Here is a 24,301-nt window from a genome sequence, read left to right as displayed (position 1 = left end):
TGTGTGTGTCTCAGGATCCTAATGGAAGTGTTTGATGTTTCTGTTCAAATGAGCGTCTGCTAATCTTGGAGCAACAATAAGCCCCCCCAGTGGGCCTGCTGCTAATCTTCTGGCCGGGTTAATTGGAAGCCTGCCCCCCACTGTCCCCACCCCGTGACCTCAGTGATTTGCTGATCAACATTTTCAATTAAAACTATCAAAGGTAACTCGTTTTCATTGCCGTTTCTAATCGCCTGGGCTGGGGGGTGGGGTGGGGGCGCCCCTTCCTCCATCCCTCCTCTTCCTCCCTCCTCTCCCTCTGCAGCATGTTGCCTCGGCTTCCAGGGGATCCCTCATATTCCACACCCCCTAAACTTGGGCGTCAGAGGAAGACTGCACGTGTGTGAAAATGAACGTTGCTTTGCTCGTGCGTGTGTATATGTGTGGATGTGCGTGTGCGGGAGCTCATGGGACTGGTTGAGTGACTGTGGAATAATGTGCGTTTGTGTGCCAACGGTGATGCGCTGTAGTCTGTTTTAGCGCGGCTCTTTAACTGCCCGCCCGCTGTCTTTCCAAGGAGCCTCTCCGACACTAAAAAGAAAAAGGAGATTGCGCGTGCGCCTGTCGGGGTAGGAAAGGTCCCTCCCCCGAGCACCGGAGCCCCCCCCACCCACCCACCCACCTCCCCCCCTTACTCACCCCGCTGCGGCGCTGCTCCGCTCCGCTCTGAAGTTTGCTCGGCGGACGATGGAGGCGGTGCGCGGGCGATTGCCGGGCATCCTGGTGGCGGTGGCGCACGGCGTGTTTTCGGGGAGCCTCAATATCCTGCTCAAGTTCCTCATCAGCAGCCTGCACTTCCGCTTCCTCACGCTGCTCCAGCTGTGCACGTGCAGCGCTGCCGCGATCGGCCTGGAGATCCTCCGGAGGCTTGGGAGGGTCTCCGTGCCCCCCTTCAGCCTCAGCCTCTCCAAGGTAAGGCCGACGCAACTTGCACACGAGCACCCGCACTTGCTCGAGTTGTAATGCGGCGGCGTGACAACTTAGTCGAGTCAAGTGATGATGATGATGATTGATGATGATGAAGCTCGACACTTACGTCTGTACTTGATGCTCTTTGTGTGGCTAAGAAAGTGTCCTCCGCCAACTTGCACTTGCCGCAACATAGCTCACGCTCAGCTCTGCGGGCGTAAAATCGCGTCCGCTCATTTGTGGATTTATTGATCGCGCATAAATCCACGGATCGTAGCCGTTAGCACATCTTCATCGTCACCACTCCTGCACCCGGCTTCTGTGAGATGCGCGTGCTTTCGTGTGCGCGTGTCAATTGGACGAGATTTGAATGGGAAGACGCAGAGGCTCGCTCCACTTGCAGGCCGTGTGCGTGTTGGAGTGGCAAAAAAAAGTTTGCCCAAAGGCTGGCGCTTCCAATTGAGCCGGTGAACCCAAATTGGAAATCGAAAGAAGCGACCCCCCCCCCCCCCCCACTCCCCCTTGCATGTCCTCACGCTCTCTCATGACTCAGCGAACCTTGTCGAACAGTTCAATATTGACTTTGGTTTTGTCTCAAGGGGGAAGGTTAGGGTTAGCTGGGCCGTCAAGTGGCTGCATGTGGCATAGCTGGAAGAAGCGCCACTTGATTGCTCGCACCCTCGCTCATCACCCATCATTTTGCCCCCACCCTGCAGGAGTTTGCGCCGGTGTGCATCCTGTCGACGCTGCAGTCGACGCTGACGCTGTGGTCACTACGCGGCCTGAGCCTGCCCATGTACGTGGTCTTCAAGCGTTGCCTGCCGCTCTTCACCCTCGCCATCGGTGTCTGCGTCCTCAGGAACGGCGTCCCCTCGCCCGGCGTGCTCACCGCCGTCGCCATCACCACCGGGGGCGCCGCGCTCGCCGGTAAGCCGCCGCGCTCGCCGGTAAGCCGCCTTATGGTCACTCACTTGACCATGCAGTAGTAGCAGCAGGAGCATCTCTGCGACAGGGGCAGGAGACCTGAGCGGCGACCCGTTTGGATACGTGACGGGCGTCCTGGCGGTCATCATCCACGCGTCCTACTTGGTCCTCATCCAGAAGACCAGTCTGGACAGCCAGCACGGACCCCTCACCGCGCAGTACGCCATCGCCGTGATGGCCACCCCGGTAGGGCAGCCGGCGTGCGTCGACGTCTGAACACTTCCTATCCATCCACTTGTTCCTGTCAGGTCCTGCTCGTGTGCGCTGTGGTCTCATCAGACGCCGTGGCCATGTGGTCATACCCCGGCTGGAACGACGCTCGCGTCGTGACCCTGTTCCTGTCCAGCGTGGCCATCGGCTGCGCCATGAACTTCACCACCTACCACTGTACCTACCTCAACTCGGCCGTCACCACCAGCTTCGTGGGTGTGGTCAAGAGCATTGTCACCATCACCGTGGGCATGGTGGCCTTCGATGACGTGGCGCCAACCGCACTCTTCGTGGGCGGCGTGGTGGTCAACACTGTGGGCTCCGTCACCTACTGCGTGGTCAAGTTCTTTGAGATCAGGAAGAAAGGTTCCTACGAGCACCTGGAGGGCGGCACCAAGGACACGGCGGGCCCACCCGGTGAGCCCGAGCGCCACAAAGCCTCACTCGGGGGCGATGCCCACCCGGTGGAAGCAGGTGTCAACCGTGGGGCGGGGGAAGCAGGTGTCGACCCTGAGGCGGGGGAAGCAGGTGTTGACCGTGGGGCAGGGGCTGTGGCCTCCCGCATGATGATGGAGAAGAACGCGGTGCAGATGCGAGGGGAGCGCCTTCATAAGGAGGTCGTTGGCGCCGCCTCGGGGCAGGCAGCGGGGAACTATGTCGGGGTGTGGCGCTCCATCAGGCAGAAGCACGTCACCAAGGACGATGGGCTGATCGAGAACATGGAGCAGCAGAGCCCCTGAAGGCCGGCAAGCCGGCCAAACGCGCCGCGCTTCCTGCTAGCGTCAAAATAAAAGCCCGAGACGAGACGGAGAGAGCCACCATGAGTCTTTTGGGTGAAAAGCCAAACAGCAAACGAAAAGCGTCCAGTTGCTTGCTGAGTCCGACGGGGCTGTGCCCTTTTGTTTGTTTGTTTGTTTGTTTGTTTGTTTGTTTGTTTGTTTGTTTTCCTCGCAGATGCCTCGACTTGGGTTTGGCGAGGCTGCTCCTCTGAGCGAAATCTCGGCCGTCTCGAGAGCTTTTATGCTGACGCTGACAGGAAGCGAGGTGACGACGTTGCTATTAGCGCTGCTAACGCTGACGGAGCGCAACGAAAGCTAAGGTGTGCGTGAGACCTGCGCGGCTGCCCGCGCTCCAGGCCTTACTTTCTAAAAGGAAATAAGAAGCTATGATTGCTATTGATTTTTCTCAGACATCTTTTAACGCTACAAGATGAGCGAGCGTAGGTGACGATGAGCAACACCAAAACGCCCGCGGCAACAGCGTGTGTGCGCCCGCGCGCATGCGTGTGTTTGAGCACCTGCGTGTACAATTGTGTGCTCGCTTTTGTCTACCTTTGTATGTGCGTGCGCATGTTCCTAATTATATTTGCCTCTGTATGTGCACGTGTTTCTTTGCGTGTGTGTGCACTCGCCGTCAGCGAGAGTGCCAAAAGTAACCTTGTTGTGACACACGTGAGAGGTATCGAGAGTAGGTTGCCTTGGATTGAAGTTTGTCCTTTGTGTTTTGGCGAAGAGGAAATGTTGTCCGCATGATGACGAGCAGTTATTCCTGAATCCTTCATTAAAAATAATGACGTGTGACGTGCAGCTTCCACAGAATGTCGTTTGTGTGCGGAGGACGAAGGGGAGCAGAGAGGAGGGAGTTGCAGAAGAAAGCAAGCACGCGATGTTCCCGCCTGGGAAAATGGCCACGTCGGTGTAAGCGTCGGCCCCGCCGCAATTTTCCTGTCGACGCTCGACGACGACACTGACGAGCCAGCGATCCCCTTGCGGTAAATCTTTCGGCTTAGCCACCAATCTCCCCCCCTTTCAAATTGGCTACCGTTCTTTTTGTACTCTGATTGGTGCCTTGGAGCAAAAGTTATTTGCCGGGAGGTAGGGCAGCAAAGCGCAGCACAGCACGCACGCTAACACGTCGCAGGTTGGCGGTTTGAACCCCGGTTTAGCTTTTTGAAGAGCGAGCAATTGTCGAGAAGCCCAGTCCGCCGCCGTTTGTCCATAAGCGAACTGACGTTGGCCGGCGACCAATTTGCTGCTAGTCTCCATGTGACACTGATTGGCTGGCGACCAGTCCAGGCCAGCGTGTCCTGTGCCTCATGCCCAAAGTTAAACAATTTCTCTGCGCGGAGGGAAAAGTCAGAGAAAGTAACGATTTTATTGCGATGACGTTTTGTTGCTTCTCACAATGAGCTTACGTTTGAAAGTTACACCAAGAAAGAACGGCCTTGGCTTTTCCCGGCGGTGGTGTCTCCTTTGGTGCAACAGTGCCCTCTCACGGACAATTGGACACGTTGCAGCCTCTCGCGCGCGCTCTCGCTCTCTCTCTCGCGCGCTCTCGTTCTCTCGCGCTTTCTCTCGCTCGCTCTCACAGCCAGACAAAGCTTCTCAAAGGTTCCTGTTTCTCTTTTTCTTGTTCTTCTTTGTCTCCTTCTTTGGGGGTCCCAGTGCGTGCGGCGCGGTCTCCTGGGTGGGCGGGGACTCTGCTCCTACATGCTGGAGGTCGCATGTCAAGGGCAACATTTTGACCTCAGTCATGACCTCTGAAGAGGGACCAGTGTCAGGTCCTGGCTTCATTTTTGCTTTTGATTCAGCTTCTGAGGTTGACTGCTGCTCTGGTTTCACTTGTGGCTCCGTTTCTTGATTTACTTCCAGTAGAACGTCTGGTTCCGGTTTCACCTCTGGTTTTATTTCTCGATACACTTCCGTCGTATCTTCTCGTTCTGCTTTTACGTCTCGTTCTGGTTTTACTATTGCTTCTGGTTTCACTTGTGGCTCCGTTTCTTGATTTACTTCCAGTTGAACGTCTGGTTCCGGTTTCACCTCTGGTTTTATTTCTCGATACACTTCCGTCGTATCTTCTCGTTCTGCTTTTACGTCTCGTTCTGGTTTTACTATTGCTTCTGGTTTCACTTCTGGCTCTGTTTCTTGATTTACTTTCAGTGGAACGTCCGGTTGTGGTTTCATTTCTGCTTGTGCTTGCTCTTTTGGTTTAACTCCTGCTTCTGCTTGCCATTGGCAGTTTTGCTCTGGCGGAGGCTGGCTTTTGTCGAAATGTCCAAACGCGACCAGCTCGACATCCAGGTCGTCCAGGGGGTCCACTTTCTGTTCCCGTTCGGTGCCGTTAGACACCTTCAAGGACTCTGCAAACTCTTGCAGTTTGACTTGCTCGGCTCTCAGCCGCCGCATCTCCTCTGTCTCCACGGCGTGGCACTCGCGGTCGTCATTGTCGTGGTTTTCCCGCGCGGACGCCGGCTCGGCGTCGGCCCGGCAGACATTGTCGTGGTTTTCCCGCGCGGACGCCGTCTCTGCATCGCCTCGGCGGACGTCTTTGATTTTAGCGTACAGAAGTATCCTCTCGTCTTGAAGAGCTCGACACAACTTCTCCAGCTTGTGGATGGTCGCCAGAAAAACCTCGTAGTCTTTGCCTTTCTCGCTCCTCTGCAGGACCGGAGGACGGCGGCAGAGTGAGAGGGCGACAAGCTCACGTGTGCGTCCATGCGCTCGCGTGACTCACCTCCTCCAACAAGTCCGTCAAAGCTTTGTTGCAATTCTCAAACCTCGACTTCCAAACGTTTGACTCCTCCTCCAACTTTTTCATCTTCTCGGACATCTTATGGAGAGACAGAAGCGCGTGAGGTCAATGCGTCCCAGGACCCCCGATAATGCAGTGGTGCCTCAGGGCTCGCCACGCTTCGGCTTTCGACAAAAGACCAGGACAAACACGCAACGTAGGCACCTTTTCCATCTCGTGCTTGAAGCGAGCGTAGACTTCATTGCTCTTGGCTAATGTGGTCTGGAACTCATCAAACCTTTTGGAGTAGAGCGCCAGCTACAGGGCGACAAGATTGTCGAGAGGTCATCGAGGACATTTGACTGCACATTTGAGGAGTGAATAGAAAATACACAAATGGAGCACTTTGACGCTAATTAGTGCGTATGCTTTGTACAGTGGTTGCGAATTAAAAACTCATTCCTAATGTTTCTAGTTCGACGCTAAATAGTCAAAGAAAGTTTTTGTATGGCAGTGGCAGTGGCAGGAGATGGTGCGCAGTGTCTGTCCCCCCCACTGGCCAATTTCCGGCGATTTGGAGCGCTTTGGGGTCGGTTGGGGGCCGAACCCGTTTTAACGTCAACGTTTGAGTCAGCGGCTGAGTTCTTGTGTCACGTGCCGCTCGCTTGCTGCTCTCGCTTTTATTTTGAAGAGCCACACGTCACGTGAGCCACCTCGTTCGCATCCTCATTGTTTCCACCTGCTTCACCTTGCGGCGGCACTCGACGACCGCTGTTCCGCCTTATCCGTATCCGAGCCGTCTGTAAGTCTTGCGCTACGATTAGGATGGGGAAGTCCACTCGGCCGTTTTATGTATTGGATGATTCGGGTTCGAATTTGATTGGGATTTGGATTGTCCCGGCCCGGTGCTTCCCGAAAGCTGTGGTGGGCGTGTCCTCCGCGTGCATCATTCACCTGCGCGTGCATGCCGGCGGCGTGTTGGCGTAGCGTGTGCGTCTGCAGCTTCCACTCAGCCGCCTCGCGCAGCAGCTGGCGAAAGAGAGCAAACGCGTGACCGTCTTATTTACCTTCTTCTTCGTGCTCAGTTCCTCCTCCTTCATGGCGAAGCACTTCCGAGTTTTGTCCACCGCTTCGGCCAGCAGCTGCGGCGTAGCGACACGGCACAAACTCGCAGACACACACACGGAAGGAAGGAAGGAAGGAAGGAAGGAAGGAAGGAAGGAAGGAAGGAAGCGGCGCGGCGCAGCACGGCATGGCACGGCACGGCGTTGAATCCAAAAACGCCGAGACCACTCACGTATTCTTTCTCGCGTTGGTGTTTCTGTTCCGCCTCCGCCAGCTGTGCGTTGGCCTGATCCAGCTTGGCCGAAGTCAGTTGCTGTTGGAGGTCGCGGTGGTGGTTGATCTTCTCTAAACTCTGAGCGCACACACGGAATCATGAGCTGGGGCATGGTGGCATTGTTGACGCTTTTCTCTTTGTGTTTGACCTCCTCTCTGCGCTGACACTGTTCCAGCAGCGAGTTCATTTTTTGGCCCAGCTTGGCGTTGTCCTCGCACAGTTTTTCATTTCTGGCGCTGTGCTGCTGGATCTGCGCTTGGATTTCTGTAAGTGACGTCTGGAAGTGAGCAGCCATCTCCGATCGCTTCTCCTCGTCCTCACGACACCGGCGCAGGGCTTCGTCCTTTGGGTGAGCATGAGCACGCTGATGTTACAGCGGCGCGGCGCGGTGCGTGTGTTCATTGCCTGTCTGCGTGTGTGTACCCGCAGTGAGAAGTAATGGTCTTGGACATCTCTGCACAAAGTTTCCAATTGGCTTCGCTCTGCCTGCAGGAGGCAAATGTTGTCACGTAGACCTTGAACCACCCTCTGCTCGCCACGCTCACGCAGCAGCTGCACGCACGCACGCAAGCGTTAGTTGACAGTGCACGTTTTTCAGCCGCCGAAGAGGACGTCTCACCAGCTCGGCGTGTTTCCTCATCAAATGGTCAAGTTTTTCCTCAGAAGATGACAAAGCGCTCAGACTGTCTGCAACACAAGCCACCTCTACAAGCACAACGGTCGGGACAACGGCGACATTGAGAAAGGACAAGCGCCTTTGGAGCAGCTTAGCGGTGACTCTCATTTCTCCCGACATGCACGAACGAGTTGTTGTCCGGAGCTTGTCAATGGACTTGGTGGCAGCAGCGGCTGCGTGTACGCTCGTGTGTGTGTGTCCTATTTTGGCTGGAAAATGACCACAGGAGTCTGTTTTGAGGCTACTACACATGGAAATTCCTGAGCGCCAAGATGCCTCGGATCTCCGTTCACAACGGCGTCCAGACGAGGAGGCGCTGACAATGAGAGTTGTGAGTTGGCGAGTTGCTCAGGAAGCCCATTGAGCAGAGTAACCGAGCTGATTCTATCTGGCTCGACACAGGACGTAGACCTGCGTTTGTTATCCGGATGAGCCATCCACCAGACGTCCGCCGCAGATGCTGTTGCGGAGGAGGAACCGTCGCCTAAATTCTGCCGCTCTACGTCGGGGAGTCTCCCGCGCGCGGCAGCAGAAGAGCGCAACAGGAGATGGCGACCAAAGCGCAACCCCGCGCCAGTCGAGGACAACCGAGACGCCGGTCGTTAGCGACGATGACGTGCGGAGAAATGAGAGCCGCCCGCCGCTGCAAACGGCAAGTCACGCCGACGACGTCCACGCGGTGGCACCTGACTGGACGCCGGTCGTGATGTCACGGTGCGCGTCCGCCTCCATCTGAAACTGTCACATGACACGCCACTTTGACCACCGTGAGGCCATCCCGCCTGACGCTAAGATCACAAGGGCTAACCTGAGCCTTGGCGCTGACAATCTCTTTCAGTCTCCTGCCGAACTCCTCCATGGGGTCGTCGGCCGCTTCCCCGTCTTGCGGGCGAGGCGCTAACACCTCGGTGGCTTTCACCGACATCACGGGAGCGCTGAGGAGAAAATAGCAATGGAGTCACGTGCGCGTGGCCCGAGCACCAGCGAGGTGGCGACAGTAGCCGACAAGAGCCAAGCTAAATTAGGAAATCTGTCGGTGCTCGGCACGATGAAACATGACAGCTGCAGCTGTTTGGCCACCACAACAAGTACGACACACGCCAGCCGACTCTCTTGACCAGGAGCTTCAAAGTCAACTTTTGCAGGCCCGCTTGACAGTAAATCTGAGCTATTCCACAAAAAAGTATTTCCCTAAAAGCCTTTCACAGTTATCCAATGGAAATTCGGAGCAGTTCAGCGCACAAACGGCTCTAAAGAACTGGCCGGCCGCTCGTCTCTCATCTCTCTGCAGGGTGTGTTTTTTTGCCACCTCAGAATTACATCTCGCCGAAGGTTGTCACGAGCCCGAGCTATGTCATTGTAATGGTAATCGATAATAATGTTGGTGTATAAAGTCATTTTCTGTGCTACAAATTGAAGCTATTTTCTGGACGGGATTTGTTGAAGAAGTCTGTGTGAGATAAGTTTCATATAAAAAAAAAAAACAACAACACGAAAGCTTACCAGGTGAGAGAAGCGAAGGACGCCTGGCCATGTAGACGAAGAGGAAAATGAAGGCGACAGCTGAACCGCTGAAAATAATCTGATCGGCCCCGCCCATTTTCTGGCCTCGCAAGCGTTAGCCTGAAGTGAAAGGGTTAAAAAAAAAAAAAAAAAGTGGTCTATTTTCGTTCACTATGTTGACGATTTGATGACGTCACGTCATAACACCGAGAAGTGCGGAATTGTTGCAACTCTCGTGGTGGCCACTTGGTGGAAGCATTCAGTTACGATGCTCACTTGGGGGAAGGAGGACACGTGATGGGGAAGGCTCAGGTAAGTGTTGTTACACCAGTGCTTCTCAATCATTTTCTGTAATGTTGCTGTTTTTTGAATCAAAATGATGCAGCATGACTGAGACCATATCCACGGCTGCAGGTAGTATCAGCTCCTCTGCAACGGTGTGTTTTTGTTGTCGTTGTTGCACTGAGCAATTTGGTGCGCTACTTTATACGATGCTAACAGCGCTTGCTGATTGACTGAAGTAGCATTCACTAAGTGGGGTGATTGTTGGCAATATTCAGTCGGTTTTCGCTGAAAAACCTCAAGCATTTTATCAGCGTGATTGGGGTGCAATGACATACGGTGCCGCCTTTATGTATTTGGCCTCATACTGTCTGTCCGCTGCCAACACTGTAAGAAGGCACAGTAAACACACCGGTCTTTCCTCGTCTCCCTTCGTAGTCACACTGAAGCCGAGCGCTCCGTACGCTTCGTTATATTTCCTTGTCTTAGCTTTCGTGTGATTCTCAATTCTCTTATCTCGGTCTCTCTCCGCCGTTCCTTTCAACACTGTTCAATATTGTTCCATGGTGTCCCGCTGCACTTTTTTATCGCCTGCTCTATGCTGTGTGTGCGTATGTATGATCCGTAGAGCGAATACTCACTCCCACCTACTGCAGTGGATGTCTAATTAGCCTTTAATCTAGTACAGCCCAAAGAAAAGCATGTTCCCTGGTGTCACACGCGCCCCGCTTGGTAACGCACCGCCCCCAGGGGGGCGCGCCCCACTATTTGAGAAGCACTGCACTAACCCAACACGAGCACATGAGTGTGTTTTTCCAGTGAAACGCATTCGCTCCAAGAAAGCTTCTTTGTGCTCGTGAGTATGCAAGTGTCTGCTTTGTTTTCTATTTTCTGGCTTGCCACAGATAACAAGGTCAGCCTCACCCGGAGCAAATCAAAGTTGCGTTCTCTGCCTGCCTCCCTCCCTCCAGTGCACGAGTGGCGTCGTCTCTTTCTTCTGCGCAGACGGACGGAGGTTGCATTTAATATGGCTTATTTTAGCACATGCTCACACATTCATCCTAACTTTGTGCTCTTTTATTAGGACTGAGACGACACAGTGATATCAGCAGCCACAGACCGGCGCAGTGCGGTCACCGCCATCAAGTGGAACCGACGAGGCAATTCATCCCATTTGAGAGCTTCTCCGTCGATGCTCTGGTTGGTCCGAGCGTCACGTGACCTCATCCCGCTCGCCGGTCACGCTTCCTGCCTGCTGCCGATGACGACGGTGGGCGCGGCCTTTTTGACGGAGGTCAGACGGACGTGGGACGTGCTGTACAGGTAGCTGGCCTGACGGTCGGGACGCACGACTGCCCCGCCCCCTGCCCCGCCCCCGCAGCGCAGCTGACTGACACACACACACACAAAATCGCACATCGTGTCAGAGGGCGGCAAATTCGTCTTCTTTGAGCGTTTCGATAGTTTGATTTTGAGCTGTTTTTTCTTCAAGCGGTCCAAACCTGTTGAAGTGTCGGCGGAAGCTGTCGCTCAGCAGGTAGAGTGCGAAGGGGTTGACGCAGGATGACGAGAAGCTGAGGATGCGAGCTAGCAGCGTTAGCACCAGGTGCGCTAGCGACAGGTCCATCTGCTGGTAGCGGAAGGAGCGGTACAGGTAGAGCACGTGGTTGGGGAGCCAACACAGCGCAAACAAGCCCACGAAGACCAGTACGATCTTTGCCAGCCGCTTCCTCGTCTCCATCTGCCGGAGGGGGGCGAGCGAGCATGGCGTCAGCTGCCGGTTTAGCGTGGGTAGAGGCGGCGAGCAGGCGTGACGTCGCTGCCGTTTGGCCACTAATTGACCTCTTTGAATTGTTTTTTTTACTGCCGCTCCTCCTCGTTGGTCCCCCGGTCTGACAATATCTCAACTCCTTTCCCTTCTTCGTCTCCCACCGTTCATTCATGATCTTTTATTTGACCTTCTTCATGGTTCCATTTCATGTCTCCATGCCAGAAAGGTCGCGTTATGTCAGAATGGGGGCCGCTCACTTTGTTGGGCGCACCTGAAACCGCACGAGTATTGGGCAGGGAAGGGGCTCAAAGTTAGGCCGGGCCGGTTCAAGCGACCGTTTCAGGCTTGGCTTGTTTTGCCTCATGTACGTTTGACATGTCTGTGCAGGTGTCCTACTGTGATTGAGTGGACTAGGTGCTCTCCACTTGCCACCTCCCAAGATGACATTTGAGTTGAAGGAATAAAAAGATGAGACGCCTGCCTGCAAAAGGTCGCCCTATCATCAATATTCCTCAAGTGGCTGGCACAACGTACGCCGCTCCTCGTCATTGTCGCCAACACGGGACTGACCGCGTCGACTTGTACGTGTGCCTTTGCTTTTAGGCGCGAGTCAGAGGCGCCCGAGGCGAGCTGCGAGTGTCGCTAGTGAGAGGGCGGCGGCGACGACGACGACGCCTCCCTTCTGTGCGGGGGATGAGGACGCAGCATCTCATGCGCACGCACGCACGGACGCACGCATGCACACGGGGGAGTGGGCGGAGTCTGACCTGTGTCTTGGTGTGCTCGCTGACCTCGCCGGGCATGTCCCGCGCGCTGCGCACCAGCGTGCGCGCAATATGGTAGTAGTACACGGAAATGATGCTCAGCGGGAACAGGAAGTAGACCAGGAAGAGCATGACGGCGTGGACCTTGGGATGCGTCTGCTCAGACAGAGGGTACGGCACGCAGTTGAGGAAGCTGGCGTTCTCGGGGCCCCTCTGACCCTGAGAGAGCGCACAAAGAACAACTGCAAAACATGACTTGCGTGTTGCATTTTGGTCGCAGCTATTGCTCCTGCTTGACTTTTCCCGTCGCCGGCCGCCTTCTCTGCTCATCACTTCGTTGGAAATCTCAAACTGATTGGAGTTCCTCCGATGACAGAAAGCGTGGAGGGATTGAGGAAGACAACGGAGGCGACAGAAGGAAGGGACCAAGGTAAGAGACCGTCCGTCACTGAGCGGGTCCCCGATCGAGTGAGGAAAAAAAGAGCAACTCCTTTCAAGTCTTACCCGTTCTGCTCCGGCATGCCCGCTTTTTTGTTCGTCAGCATCCGGCAGCTCAAAAATTTGAACCAGCCAAAGACGAGCGCAAAAGGAAGCGAGCGACAGCAAACGGAACAAAGAGCAAATTCCCATCGCAGAACCCAAATGATAAATGACATCAAATGCACCTCAGCTCCCGTCACGGCGGCATTAGCACAGGCGCCACACCACACCACACCACGCCACGCCTTACCTGCATGGATACCACCTGGGAAAAGATGGCCTCGGGTACGGCGAGCAGGACGGACAGCAGCCAGATGGCGGCGGCTTTGGCGCAGGTCCGCAAAACGGCGCCGGACGCCTGGATGTCCATGGGCTTCACGATGGCCTTGTACCTACCACGCACACGTGCGCCGGGGTCGGTCGCCGGTGTGCCCAAACCGACGCCGGTGCGTCAATACGCTAGCTTGCCTTGCGTGTCTCACATTTTTCACACCCTCTTTAAGAAAATAATCATAATAATAATGCCGCTGCACTCAAGCGTGTAAGTATGTCGTTGGCTTTTCAAGTTCATGTAGTAACTTTCACTCCGACGTTTCGCGTAGGTGCACGCTGACGACGTATTTGTCACGCGCTTCTCCGCCTGAGGTGATGGTGCTCCCGTCGTTCCATGTGTCACTCGTGGTCTTCGTCACGCCTTTTTCTGCTCGCTCTCTGGTTGTTCCCCCTCCCGCTCGTTCGCTCGGAGGGCGTCAGCGTTTGCCCCATTAGGAGCTTAATTACGGGCGTGTGTGTCGGCCGCACGCATCGTCGGCCTTTCCGCCGGAGGGATGGGATCACGTGGTCGTCAGGAAATAACATCTCATCTTGCGCCGCAGGTTGCCCTTTCTTCTGGGAGAGCGCGCCATTGACACTCGACGCAGCGCAATTACCGGTGCGTCAACGGCAACAAGATGATTACGACGGCCCGATGAGGACACGGAGAAGACGATCGCTGCTTTCTTTCCTCGAACGCATTGTCACTGCAGAGGAGACGTATCTGCCGCCGCAGCGCTTTGCAGAATGAGGAAACGCGAGTAGTTTTGCCAAACTTTGCCAAGACGTCTTCAAAGAGCGGCAGTGCTCACACTTTTAACTTGGCTCAAATTGCATAACAATGACTGACGCGGCCTTTAGTAGACCCCTTTAGTTACTGTCGTGTGTGTGTGTGTGTGGGGAGGGGGGGCGGGGCATGTCTGTTTGTGTTAGCTCATGTATGTCTGTCCGAATAAACAATACATGTCGATAGTCTCTTTCATTTCCATGAAATGACGGTGCAGATAATGAAAGAAGTCGAGGAGATGATGATGAGGATCCTGAGCTGATGAGGACAAGTGATCGACGAGAGCCCCCACGCCCAGCCGCACGCACTTACCTGTCAGCGCTGAGCGCAGTGAGCGTGAAGACGGACACGCCGACCGAGGTGAGCTGCACGGCCGGCAGGAGCTTGCAGGCGACCTCGCCGAGGATCCACTCCTCGGAGAAGAAGCGGAGGGCGTCGACAGGCACGCAGGTGACGAGCAGCAGCAGGTCTCCCGCCGCCAGGCTGCTGATGAAGATGTTGGGCACGCTTCTCATGGCGCTGGTGCTCACGAAGATCTTCACCAGCGTCACATTGCCCAGCACGCCCACCAGCACGATCAGCGTGTACGCAGAGGTCATGACGCCGCGCACGGCCGCATATGCGCCGTCCGAGGACGCCCAGCCCTCGCCCCCGGCGCCGTCGGCAGGATCATCGCTCGAGTTCCCGGCTTCCAACTGTGACAGAAACTCGTCGGCCATCGCGACTGGATCAAGTGCAGGTGCGTAAAGATGCGCGCGTAAAAGTGCGGAGGAACTTGGTTCAGCCTCGTGCCGAATGAGAAGAACGCGCAACTGGTAGGCGCGTCCCGACGAAGGTTCCTTTTATGTCTGTGGCGTGCGCGCAGGCGAGCGCGCGCGCGCACACCAGAGCGAGAGAAGGAAGCATGCTTAATTCGCAGATTTTCCGTTCTCTGCTCAACGTTGTCTTTTTGCGCGCCTTCTTCAGCTATAACCCCTGCTCAGTCTTCTCATCCCATTTAGTCGATTCATTGCGAACCTCGTCACAGTCGTCAAGATAAAATGGAAAGACAATTACACACAGGATCGGCGCATGCACATGTTCAGATTAAGCCAATCCGGTGGAACCAAATTGGATTTTTTATTTTTCCCATGCAGTGCAAGAATGAATAGAAGCCTATTCCCTCTCTGGCCCACCCCGAACCTTTAATTTGATTTGTAAGACGCAGCAGAGCGGCCCTGGCTCATATTCCCATCCCTGAGTCCCAAACGCGTTTCACCCCCCCCCCCCCCCCCAGCTTCCTCTTCCTGAGTGTTTGTCCATCACCGACCGGGGTCACATGACCACACCAAAAGGCTTTGTCAATTACCGGAGCTGGGTCAACACGCGCAGGAAGCCGCGGTTTCGGAGCGTCACAATAAGAGCTTTAAACGGGAGACAGGGCCCGCTCCGCCAAGGTCGGCGTGACTTGTAGCGGGGCTCGTTTGCGCAGGGACGCGCCCGTCCGTCCTTTGGCAGAGGGGGGGGGGCGGCTCGGTCGGGGCCGCCGGCAGCGAACGGCTCTCCGCGCGATTGTGAAAGGGCCGGCGGGAAGTGGGCCGGACGTGGCACCTCAACTTGACCCCGGGCTCCACGGCGCCCCGGACCGGCATGCGTTTGGGACCTGCGAGTGGAAAAAAGAGGGGGGGATGAACAACACGCCGCCAGGATTACGGTTGGTGTGTGGACTTGACTTTTCTTTGCCGCTAAGCGTAGTGTTGCTTTGCTTCGGCGGGACCTCGTTGTTTGGCGGCTTCGTCAATGCTCTTCCAGAAGTATTTGCAGTGCAGGGTGTGTTGTCGTCGCTTTCTGACTTTTGTGTTTTTCCTCTCACCGTTCCGCCGGCCGGCCGGTCGCGTCGCGTCGCCTCGCCTCGTCAGGGGCGCCAGCCTCGAGCTCGACTGGATGGCGCCAATTTGAGCGTTGACGTGTGTTGCGTGCGAGCGCAGGACGAACGGACGGGAGGCCGGCCAGGCGGCCGGCCGGTCGGGGGAGCCCCGGGAAGACGTTGCCCGGGCCCAAAGAGGCCCGCGTTGTGTCTTTGTCGCATGTTTGTGGTGAGCGTTGGAGGTTGAGTTTTTCGCTGACAGAGTCCTGTGGGGATTAGAATGCAGGGAGCAGCCAGCCCGCGGGGCCATTGTTGACCCTACTGTGTCCACTGAGCGAGTCAATTGATGCAGATAAAAGGCCCCCAAATATGCATTGACACGGGCTTTGCATGGGGACGGGTAGGCAGAGGGCGGTTGTGCGCCCGCTGCCACGTGGGCCCACAAGTGCCCCGGACGCAGACCAACGGCCCAAACATGTCCTTAAACTACATCAAGAACTTCTACGAGGGCTGCGTAAGTCACACCGACGACATCTGTAAGGGGTAGGCCGGCCGTGGAGTGAGACTTAAGGGGGAGGGGGAGGGGGAGCGAGGGCAGACCCAAAGCAAAACAGTGAAACCGGGCTCAGGAGGAGGTTGTTTGATGGAGGGAGGAGGCTCTGTGTGGCACGCTGAAAAGCTTTCAGCTGAGGGCCAACCAACGAAACATTCACGCGTCCGGCCGTCCGGCCGGGCACCCCCGTCTGTCCGCTCTTCTCGTCCGTTCGTCCGTCCGTCTGTCGACGCCTGCGCTTGTACCTTCCAGCTCAGGCCTCCGACGGTGATCGGCCAGTTCCACACCTTGTTCTTCGGCTCGGTGCGGATGTTCTTCCTGGGAGTTCTGGGCTTCGCCGTGTACGGAAATGAAGCACTGCACTTCAGCTGTGACCCGGATCGCAGGGAACTCAACCTCTACTGCTACAACCAGTTCAGACCCATAACGCCTCAGGTACCGAAGACGGGCTGACGTGGGCGCAAATCCGCTGGACAGAAATGACAATGCGACCGCCTGGCAGGTGTTCTGGGCTTTGCAGCTGGTCACCGTGTTGGTTCCGGGGGCCGTGTTCCACCTCTACGCCGCCTGCAAGAACATCGACCAGGAGGAGATCCTGGAGCGACCCGTCTACACCGTCTTCTACATCATCTCCGTTCTCTTGCGCATCATTTTGGAGGTCATCGCCTTCTGGCTTCAGAGTCATCTCTTTGGCTTCCAGGTGTGAAAAAAGCGCCACAGTGAGTTTTTGCTCCGCTTTCAGTCACCCAGGTCGTAAACCTCAGTGGATCGCCGTGACCCGGATGGCCGACGATGGACGTGGAATGGGCGCCGAGTTCCTTTGTGCAAAGCGGCGGCGCTTTTGTCTCAAATTGCCAGGCCTTGAGCATCGGAGGGTGGCGAGGCTCGCAGCGAAATCCAACCTGAGCGGCATCCTTTGTGTGTGTGCCTCAGGTCCACCCGCTCTACATGTGCGATGCCAGTGCGTTGGAGAAGACCTTCAACGTGACCAAGTGCATGGTGCCCGAACATTTTGAGAAAACCATCTTCTTGAGCGCCATGTACACCTTCACCGTCATCACCATCCTCCTGTGCGTGGCCGAGATCTTTGAGATCCTCTGCAGACGACTGGGCTATCTCAACAACCACTGACAGCAACCGCCGTCGTTTCTCTCGGGCCGGGCAAGTGAGAAATAGTCCGTCTTTGCCCGAGGGAGCTCACCCCACGGGACAAGCGGGAGGACAAAAGGAACGCGTGGCGTACTTTGACGACGGGACGCCCGTTCATCCCTCGAGAAGCTTCTTGGCTCCGGACCACAGGTACCTGTGTGTGTGCGTGCGTGCGAGTGGGTGGCCGTCTCCAGCCCATCGCGACCTTTCCCACATTGACAGAAAGACACTTGTAGCTAGGAAGCCCCCCCACCCAAAAGGACTGTGATGACTCTCCAGTATTTCAAGTTTGACAGAAAGGCTTTGTGTACTTTCAGATAGTTTTTGTCCCCAATCGTTGTTTACGTTCAAATCACAATTGACTGGTCGTATCTGTGGGAAAAGATTCAGTTGAAGTGGAATCGCGGACTCGTCTGAGCTTATGTATTCCATTGAACAACATTGAGTGTTTGCGACCCTTTGGCGCACATTTACTTCTTGTCAATGTCAACGCTTGACTTTTATTTCCTTCATCAGACATCCATCCAACTTTTGGTTGTGAAGGTTTCATCTGTCTTTCATCTCAGGTACAAACTCGCATCAGCAGACAAAAGCAGATCGATCACTTTGTATGCTCTCCAAGGCGCCGCTGTTGTTTCCTTGCGCATGTAAGCGGATGCTGGTAGGATTTGCTTGCTGCTCAGCCAAACCGCCACATTGTGACATTGTTCACCCTGCGGCGCTCCAAACAAACTCGCATTTAAAGCGGCACGCTTCGGGTTGAAACGATCCCAATCCGTGATGATGAGTCGCGGGTTCCCAAAAACCCTGACTCTAACCCGTCTGGCGCTAAGCTAGTAGCGATTCTTTGCGGTCGTTTTGCGTGTGTGCCTGCGTGCGTGCGGCACGCACGCACGCACGTTTGTGTCGCTGGCGGCTGCTGTACGTACATCTTCATTCTGGCTTCACCCACGTCATCCCCTACTCGGGGCATCGCTAGCCGCTCATCAGCCGACACTCTACCCAGGAGATGGCCGGCCTCGCGTCGCATGATCCAGTCACCCGAACGCGGCGACTACTACCTCAGCGACTGAGTCGATACGATCGAGGTGCTAACGCAACTGATACCTTTGACGTGCTCAACGGCGAATAGCTTCAACTTGCTCATGTAGCTGCCTGTTAGCCCAGCAGCTTCAATATGTTCCTAATTTATTTCAGTTCATTGTGAATCATCTATAGACGTGTGGAATGAGTGACTGATTCATACATTTCAAATAAATCCGAATTTTTCATATTGGACTTCTTTTAGTCTTTGTCACTTGCTTGATGGTAATAACTGCTTAACTTCACCATTGATACTTATTCAAGTCCTGAAGGACCGTGTGCACCACAGATCGGGCTGGTAGGGACATATTTGGACAATACAAAATAGTCCCTACCAATATTTACCATAGCAAACATCTATATTCATGGAATATTTGAGTATATTACGCAGTGGTAGCATTCGTTCCAAACAATTTGAAATGAGTTGTTTTTGTGAGCGGTTCCGAGATTTATTCGGAGCTATGACGACAGGTGGCGCTATTTCCTTGGCTGCAACAGAGTCGGTACATTAGTTCTATTTAAAACTAGAATAGAATGCCCTTTGTTGTCATTTTACAATGCAATTGTACAACGACATTGGACAGCTTCTCCTTTTCCAGTGCAGTGAGAATGTAGAAAAAAGAAATCCCCAAAAATAAACATAAAAATTAAGAAGTATAAAGGGACCGTAATGAATACAAGTGAAAGAATCTTATTTACGGTATGTACAATATGGCTATTTATATAAACATGAAATAGGAAAGTACAGGAAGTAAATAATAGTTATTGCACATCGAGTAATGCCGGTCAGGTCGCCTCAAGCGGAGGCAGAGGTCCATGTTGGTGCTGACTGACAGTGGCAACGCATCTGTGCTCATCTGTGGCTAAACGTAGCGGCTACGTTTATGAGCTACGTCGTGGCCGCTCTTTCAAAGAGCAGGAACGCAGCGCGTGGCACTCGTATGTTTTCCTTCATTTCCGGGTCTGTGCTCTGTGTGCCGCTCTGCCCTGGTCATTGCTGTCCAATGGGAGCACAAGCGTGGATGTGTATACTTGACTTGCAAAATGTACAAAATGTCTGAAGAGGAACCGCACCAAACGAAAACAATATTCTTTTTAGATGTCTAATTTGAAGAATACAAACAGGTAAAGTTCCGACGAACAAAATTGACGCGCCTGTCGTTTACACTCCAACACAGTAGGTGGCGGTAATGCACCCTAAAGCTGGTTCCTCCCGCCGGAAAACGAAACAAGAACAAGTGCAGCGAGGTGTCGCAGCTGCCGCGGTCCAACCATCAACAGCAGCAGCAGCAGCAGCAGCAACAACAACAACAAGACGAACGAGACGACCCACTCGACCGTGTAGTTTTCGTTTGCGAATACCATGGCGGCACCGGCCCAGCTCAAAGCAGTCCAGCACCACCTGCGGACCGCCCAAGAACACGAGAAGCGCGACCCTGTGGTGGCTTACTACTGTGAGTGTGCGGTGGCTAGGCTACCACTAGCTCCGTTTAAGCGCTAACTTTTCTTTGCCCGACTCGTTCACAGCACCAACTAACTCTAACCCCACAGCGAGACTGCAAGTGATATGCTTTATCATCGTCGTCTCCTGCATTATCGTCTGTTTCCTTGTTCCCAACTTCATTTTGGGTTGCCGGTGTGCCTGAGCCGAACCCGGCTGAGCCGGGTTGACTGTACCCTGAAGTGGTCGCGGGGCAACCGATTCCAGCTGTGGTTGTTTGGGGAAACGTCAGTCCAGTAACTTTGTGTTTCCTAGTCTTAACCTGACCTTAGCTTTGTGTCACTTTGTATCCTAACCATTTAAACGCGTTAAACTCCGAAGCCCTTCTTGACTCGAATCCACCCTATTTTTTTAGATGAGTAATTTGACCTCCTTACCTTCACCACAACCTTTTAGATTTGTGGCTCCCTAATCATTTTGCGGATTCATTTATTTGGTCAAAATTGTTCAGCTGCATAACTGCTCAATTGTTAAACACATGAAATAAATGGGCTCGTTTACGACACACGACTGGCTGCCAGAAAGTTTATAAAGTATGTCGTGAGGATAAGCGTGCAAGGTAACGTATGCAGAAATAGATTTTGAAAGTGTGACGAAAAGGAACAGAGTAGCGCCTTCTGGGCCAACACCGTCACGGCAAGAGTTGGCTGACTTTCACCGTCGCTCGCGGTACAATACGCGGCAGAATAACTAACGCTAGGTGGCGAGTCGCCAGCCACGGCCTAATAACCATTTCAATAGGGTAAACGTACGTAACCTAACCTTCGGTCGTCACGCGGCGCACCTAACGCGCTCTCCGAATAGAGCTGCCTCGCCGTGCCCAAAGAAACCCGATAGACGGGTACGTCACGCCGGTGACGTCAGTCTTGAGGAATGCGCTCCAGCTCGCTGGGACAAAGCGTCGGTTTCCGAGATGCGAGTCATCAATTTCTCGCTTTGACTTGCAAGCAAAATTTAGAGATGTATCAAGCATTTACTAATACAATGACAGCGTGCAGTGCAGTCCGTGTCTGTCCGTCCAAAGTACGCTCGCTTGTTTCTGCAACATTTGCAACAACTCTTTTCTCTTTGGGCCGCGGACAGGCCGCCTGTACGCCATGCAGACAGGAATGAAGCTGGACAGCAAAACTCCCGAGTGCCGCAAGTTCCTCGTCAAGCTCATGGACCAGCTTGAGTCGGTGAGTCTCGTCCGTTCCCCTCAGTCCTTCTGCCAGTACACGCCGACGTAAAAGTCCGCCTATGTCATTTTGTATTTTCCAAAGTCAAAGCTAAAAAATGCATATCGAAGTTTCTTTCATCTTCACTTTTCTAAAATAGAAGCCGTGAAGATAAAAGAAGCGACGCGCACAATTGCGCACATTCGGAGTCAATTCCACGTCGGCGCTTCACCTGATGGATGCGCCCGAGCCTATGCGAAGAAGCGCCAGAAAGCGAGATTGATTTTTGGGGGCCTGTTGGGACAGGAAGGGGGCGGAGCCCGGCAGCAACACGTAGTCTGATGTCATCTGCGGTGGCAAAAGCGCCTGCTTCACTTTTACGTGAAAGTTTAGACCGCAAAGAAAACATTGCTCAAACTACTAACTCTGGTTCTTTACCAAAGTCAAAGTAAAAACGGTGACAAAAAGAGGGGGGATGTGTGATTACCGGAGGCGTCTCGATGACGCAGAGACGACTTGACGCCGTGGAGCTCGGCGGCGCTTTCCTTGCTCCGGGACATGAAAGCATGAAAGTAGCGGATGTGGGTGTCGTGCTGGCAAGTGTAATGATTCCAGAGTGTGTTTGGCAGTAATGATCATCAGCTGTGTCTTCAGGTCCACTTGTCACACGTGGGCGGACGCTCAATGTGCTGACATCACAGACAGTTGACGCCAATGTCCAAAGTGTGAAAGGACGCTTAATTAGTGCCAGGCTGCGTGCAGCAGAAGACCCCATCCTCCCTCCCCCCTTTTGCCACGAGGGAAAAGGCGCCACAGTGTCCAGAGGTGTGAAACGTGAGGGTCCGTCTGGTGCGCTACAGCCTGGTCAATCAACGGCGCTCTTCTTTGAGCGAAACCCGAGACACAGTCTTTCCTTTATGCTGCGCCTTCCGCAGGCACCTGCGCGTGCAGGTGAGAGGACAGTGGTTGTATTCAGGGTCCCCCCACCTGCTTCACAAAGTTTGCTTGAGGGCAAACTTGAGGCGTGTTCCGCTAACCGCACTGGCCGCAAACAGGAAGTCAGTGTAAAAGGTCACTCGTGCCTTCACCGCCACTGTGACCTTTTGTGGCAGATGAAGATGGAGTTGAGCGACAACGACTCCATCACTCAGGAGGTGGTGGGCAACGCCCACATTGAGAACTACGCCCTCAAGATGTTCCTGTACGCCGACAACGAGGACAGAGCGGGACGATTCCACAAGTAAGTTTGAGTAACTTTGAATTCACAACGTTGAGCATGTTGTGACGTCATTAAATGTTGCTGCGCACAGGAACATGATCAAGTCCTTCTACACGGCCAGTCTGCTGCTGGACGTCCTCTCCGTCTTCGGAGAGTTGTCAGACGAGGTGAGCCCTACTCACGCGGCGCTTGTCTTTGTTACTCACTCGTGTGCGTGCGACATACAAGTCGGTCGGTCGGTCGGTCGGTCACCTTTGCTCTTTTCTGCTAGCGCTCCACAGGAAAAAGCGCGCGTTGTTTCAGCGATTATTAGTTCAACAGAACTAAAGTTCAGAACACGCCTCGGCACCAGCGAGCCGCTATTGTTCCTCAGTCCGACCCTGAAAAAACATCCGAGTGTGGCTTATCTCCTCACAGCAGCACCGGGCCGTTCCGTGGACTCGCCACACGCCCGCGCGGCGACCTTGCTCGTAGCCGACATTCTGGCACCGTTCCAAACGTTGCACCCGGCGTGTTAGAACCTTATTAAAAGTTGACTGAGCACTCTGTAAAACAAACACCAAAAAAACTTCCCATCCACCACAGTGTGTATGACTCCCACTTGTGTTTGTTTCTTTTACATGACGTAGGGCGGGAAGGCGTCTCAATCGGGCAACGATGGAGCTTTTGTCTGTTTTCTTGACCTCAGACTCTCTTGGTTTGCGTAACAGGAGTCAGCCTCTAGCGTGGAATTAGCAAATACGTAAAGTATAGCCACATTGCTAACATGGACAGTGATGTGTGATTCTTTTTTCCCACGGACTGACTACCCAGAACATCCAGCACAGGAAGTACGCCCGCTGGAAGGCCGCATACATCCACAACTGCCTGAAGAACGGCGAGACGCCCGAAGCCGGCCCCACCGGCATGGATCTGGACCAGGAAGCGGGTGCGCCATCGCCGTCGGCACGCTCACCGGATCACTCGCTCTCTTGCTATCCCTCGTGCGGCACTCTTCGCCGAAGGGCAACGCGTGTACTTCTTTATCTTCTCTCTTATCCCCATTTTTGATGCGCGGCGCGCTCCAGATGGCGATGAAGGTTTCTCGGGTCACGCCTTCTCGCAGGGCGGCTCCTTCCGAGCCTCCTCTGAGGACGCGGGCGGGGCCGCGGCACCGGGCATCGGCTTCACGGCGGGCTCCGAATCGGGACCGTCGGCACCCCCCTCCAACTTCGGCAATGTCCACGTCCCCCCCGGCGCACACGCCCCCGCCAACACGCCGGCAGGTAGCCACGCCCACCTCAGCGAAGGGTCGGACGGTCGCTCACGCGTGTCATGCGACTCGACAGACGCCGTCAAGCCGGTGCCGACGCCCAGGACCACCGCGCACGCCGCCGACCTCCCCACGGGCCAGCAGCAAGGTCAGCAAACGCCTGTCAAAGTGCCCGCAGTGTAGCGACATACTTGAAACAGAGAGGACACGTAACACGCGCGTGCGAGCCAGGTCGATGCTGCTCATCAACAAATCAGCGGTGCACGCAACGCTCTCGCTGAAGGCCGAGCCGTCGTGTCGACACGGGCGACTGGCGCCGCCCGCCCGATGCCTCCCCTTTCATTCAGCCCGGACCCGAGTGGCAACCTCTTCCCCTCCCCCTAGGTGACGTCCGTCTCTCGGCCGAGGACTTCACCAAGGCCCAGAAGTACTGCAAGTACGCCGGCAGTGCCCTCCAGTACGAGGACGTGCCCACGGCTGTCCACAACCTCCAGAAGGCCCTCAAACTGCTCACCACTGGAAAAGAATGACTCCTTTGTCCGTCCGTCTGGCTGCGTCAATCTGCACCATCTCATCAGCTCTGCACGCACACGCACATGCACACACGCACGCACGCCGGCTGGCCGCCAGTAGCTTGGATGGAGACGGCAGCTCAACAACGGCCGCCTGTGTGCGCCCGCTCTAAGTCTCCATCCCTATTACGGAACGTGCTGAGGAGGCGACCGCCGGCCGGCACGTGGAGCTTCCTGCCCGCAGGGGGCGCTGCGCGAGCGCTGCTCTTGTTTGTCAACACCCGAGTGTGACGTTAGCAACCGCACTGGCTACACTTCTTCTCCCTCTTACAAGCTAACAACTTGCCGGCGTAATTTGTTTCCTTTGCTTTCCTTTGCAGATGTTCCAAATAAATCCACTTGAGCGGTTTGCGTTTGTCGTCGGCCATTTGTTTGTTTGTACATGGAAAAAGGCGCGATGGCC

General features: G+C 54.8%; 5 protein-coding genes across 22 annotated transcripts; 3 read left to right on the top strand and 2 right to left on the bottom strand.

Moving 5' to 3' along the window:
* The first annotated feature begins 54 nt into the window (after nt 1–54).
* On the top strand, nt 55–9,103 carry slc35d3 (solute carrier family 35 member D3). Of its 10 annotated transcripts, none has more exons than XM_088361929.1 (10): nt 55–202; nt 557–608; nt 712–951; nt 1,665–1,875; nt 1,961–2,118; nt 2,181–3,609; nt 3,730–3,913; nt 6,738–7,340; nt 7,421–7,998; nt 8,070–9,103. In XM_088361929.1, the coding sequence occupies exons 3-6, from the start codon at nt 727–729 to the stop codon at nt 2,880–2,882; spliced, it is 1,296 nt and encodes a 431-aa protein (XP_088218055.1). In that variant the 5' UTR covers nt 55–202; nt 557–608; nt 712–726; the 3' UTR covers nt 2,883–3,609; nt 3,730–3,913; nt 6,738–7,340; nt 7,421–7,998; nt 8,070–9,103. The 10 variants fall into 10 exon arrangements, with proteins under 10 accessions (XP_088218055.1, XP_088218064.1, XP_088218062.1 ...); XM_088361938.1 differs by having other exon boundaries at nt 557–951; nt 1,665–1,744; nt 1,808–1,875; XM_088361936.1 differs by having other exon boundaries at nt 557–951; nt 7,421–7,764; nt 7,894–7,998.
* LOC148381239 (beta-taxilin-like) lies at nt 4,278–9,275 on the bottom strand. Of its 5 annotated transcripts, XM_088361871.1 has the most exons (11): nt 9,171–9,275; nt 8,476–8,602; nt 8,354–8,405; nt 7,611–7,696; nt 7,415–7,543; nt 7,140–7,334; nt 6,950–7,069; nt 6,720–6,794; nt 5,878–5,970; nt 5,656–5,751; nt 4,278–5,579 (listed from the first exon to the last, which is right to left on the bottom strand). In XM_088361871.1, the coding sequence occupies exons 2-11, from the start codon at nt 8,590–8,592 to the stop codon at nt 4,527–4,529; spliced, it is 2,016 nt and encodes a 671-aa protein (XP_088217997.1). In that variant the 5' UTR covers nt 8,593–8,602; nt 9,171–9,275; the 3' UTR covers nt 4,278–4,526. The 5 variants fall into 5 exon arrangements, with proteins under 5 accessions (XP_088217997.1, XP_088217994.1, XP_088217996.1 ...); XM_088361868.1 differs by having other exon boundaries at nt 6,720–7,334; XM_088361870.1 differs by lacking the exons at nt 6,720–6,794; nt 8,354–8,405; nt 8,476–8,602; nt 9,171–9,275 and adding an exon at nt 6,607–6,681 and having other exon boundaries at nt 7,611–8,294.
* Nucleotides 9,276–10,520: 1,245 nt separating this feature from the next.
* Nucleotides 10,521–14,515, bottom strand: nmbr (neuromedin B receptor). Of its 2 annotated transcripts, none has more exons than XM_088361944.1 (5): nt 13,879–14,515; nt 12,718–12,859; nt 11,991–12,206; nt 10,955–11,193; nt 10,521–10,842 (listed from the first exon to the last, which is right to left on the bottom strand). In XM_088361944.1, exons 1-5 carry the CDS (start codon nt 14,283–14,285, stop codon nt 10,692–10,694), a joined length of 1,155 nt encoding a protein of 384 aa, XP_088218070.1. In that variant the 5' UTR covers nt 14,286–14,515; the 3' UTR covers nt 10,521–10,691. The 2 variants fall into 2 exon arrangements, with proteins under 2 accessions (XP_088218070.1, XP_088218071.1); XM_088361945.1 differs by having other exon boundaries at nt 10,955–11,082.
* A 459-nt stretch (nt 14,516–14,974) lies between these two features.
* gje1a (gap junction protein epsilon 1a) lies at nt 14,975–18,392 on the top strand. Of its 3 annotated transcripts, none has more exons than XM_088361970.1 (4): nt 14,975–15,259; nt 16,218–16,400; nt 16,468–16,665; nt 16,899–18,392. In XM_088361970.1, exons 2-4 carry the CDS (start codon nt 16,275–16,277, stop codon nt 17,094–17,096), a joined length of 522 nt encoding a protein of 173 aa, XP_088218096.1. In that variant the 5' UTR covers nt 14,975–15,259; nt 16,218–16,274; the 3' UTR covers nt 17,097–18,392. The 3 variants fall into 3 exon arrangements, with proteins under 3 accessions (XP_088218096.1, XP_088218094.1, XP_088218095.1); XM_088361968.1 differs by having other exon boundaries at nt 14,975–15,263; XM_088361969.1 differs by having other exon boundaries at nt 15,231–15,375.
* An 810-nt stretch (nt 18,393–19,202) lies between these two features.
* vta1 (vesicle (multivesicular body) trafficking 1) lies at nt 19,203–24,247 on the top strand. 2 transcript variants are annotated; one of them, XM_088361957.1, is made up of 8 exons: nt 19,414–19,651; nt 20,782–20,876; nt 21,968–22,095; nt 22,166–22,241; nt 22,888–23,002; nt 23,142–23,339; nt 23,403–23,474; nt 23,711–24,247. In XM_088361957.1, the coding sequence occupies exons 1-8, from the start codon at nt 19,561–19,563 to the stop codon at nt 23,854–23,856; spliced, it is 921 nt and encodes a 306-aa protein (XP_088218083.1). In that variant the 5' UTR covers nt 19,414–19,560; the 3' UTR covers nt 23,857–24,247. The 2 variants fall into 2 exon arrangements, with proteins under 2 accessions (XP_088218082.1, XP_088218083.1); XM_088361956.1 differs by having other exon boundaries at nt 19,203–19,651; nt 23,142–23,474.
* The last annotated feature ends 54 nt before the right edge of the window (nt 24,248–24,301 follow it).

Source organism: Syngnathus floridae, chromosome 19 (genome assembly GCF_059516105.1).
Source record: "Syngnathus floridae isolate MCC-2025c chromosome 19, RoL_Sflo_1.0, whole genome shotgun sequence".
Taxonomy (NCBI): Eukaryota; Metazoa; Chordata; class Actinopteri; order Syngnathiformes; family Syngnathidae; genus Syngnathus; species Syngnathus floridae.
This window is presented reverse-complemented; position numbering and strand designations above follow the sequence as displayed.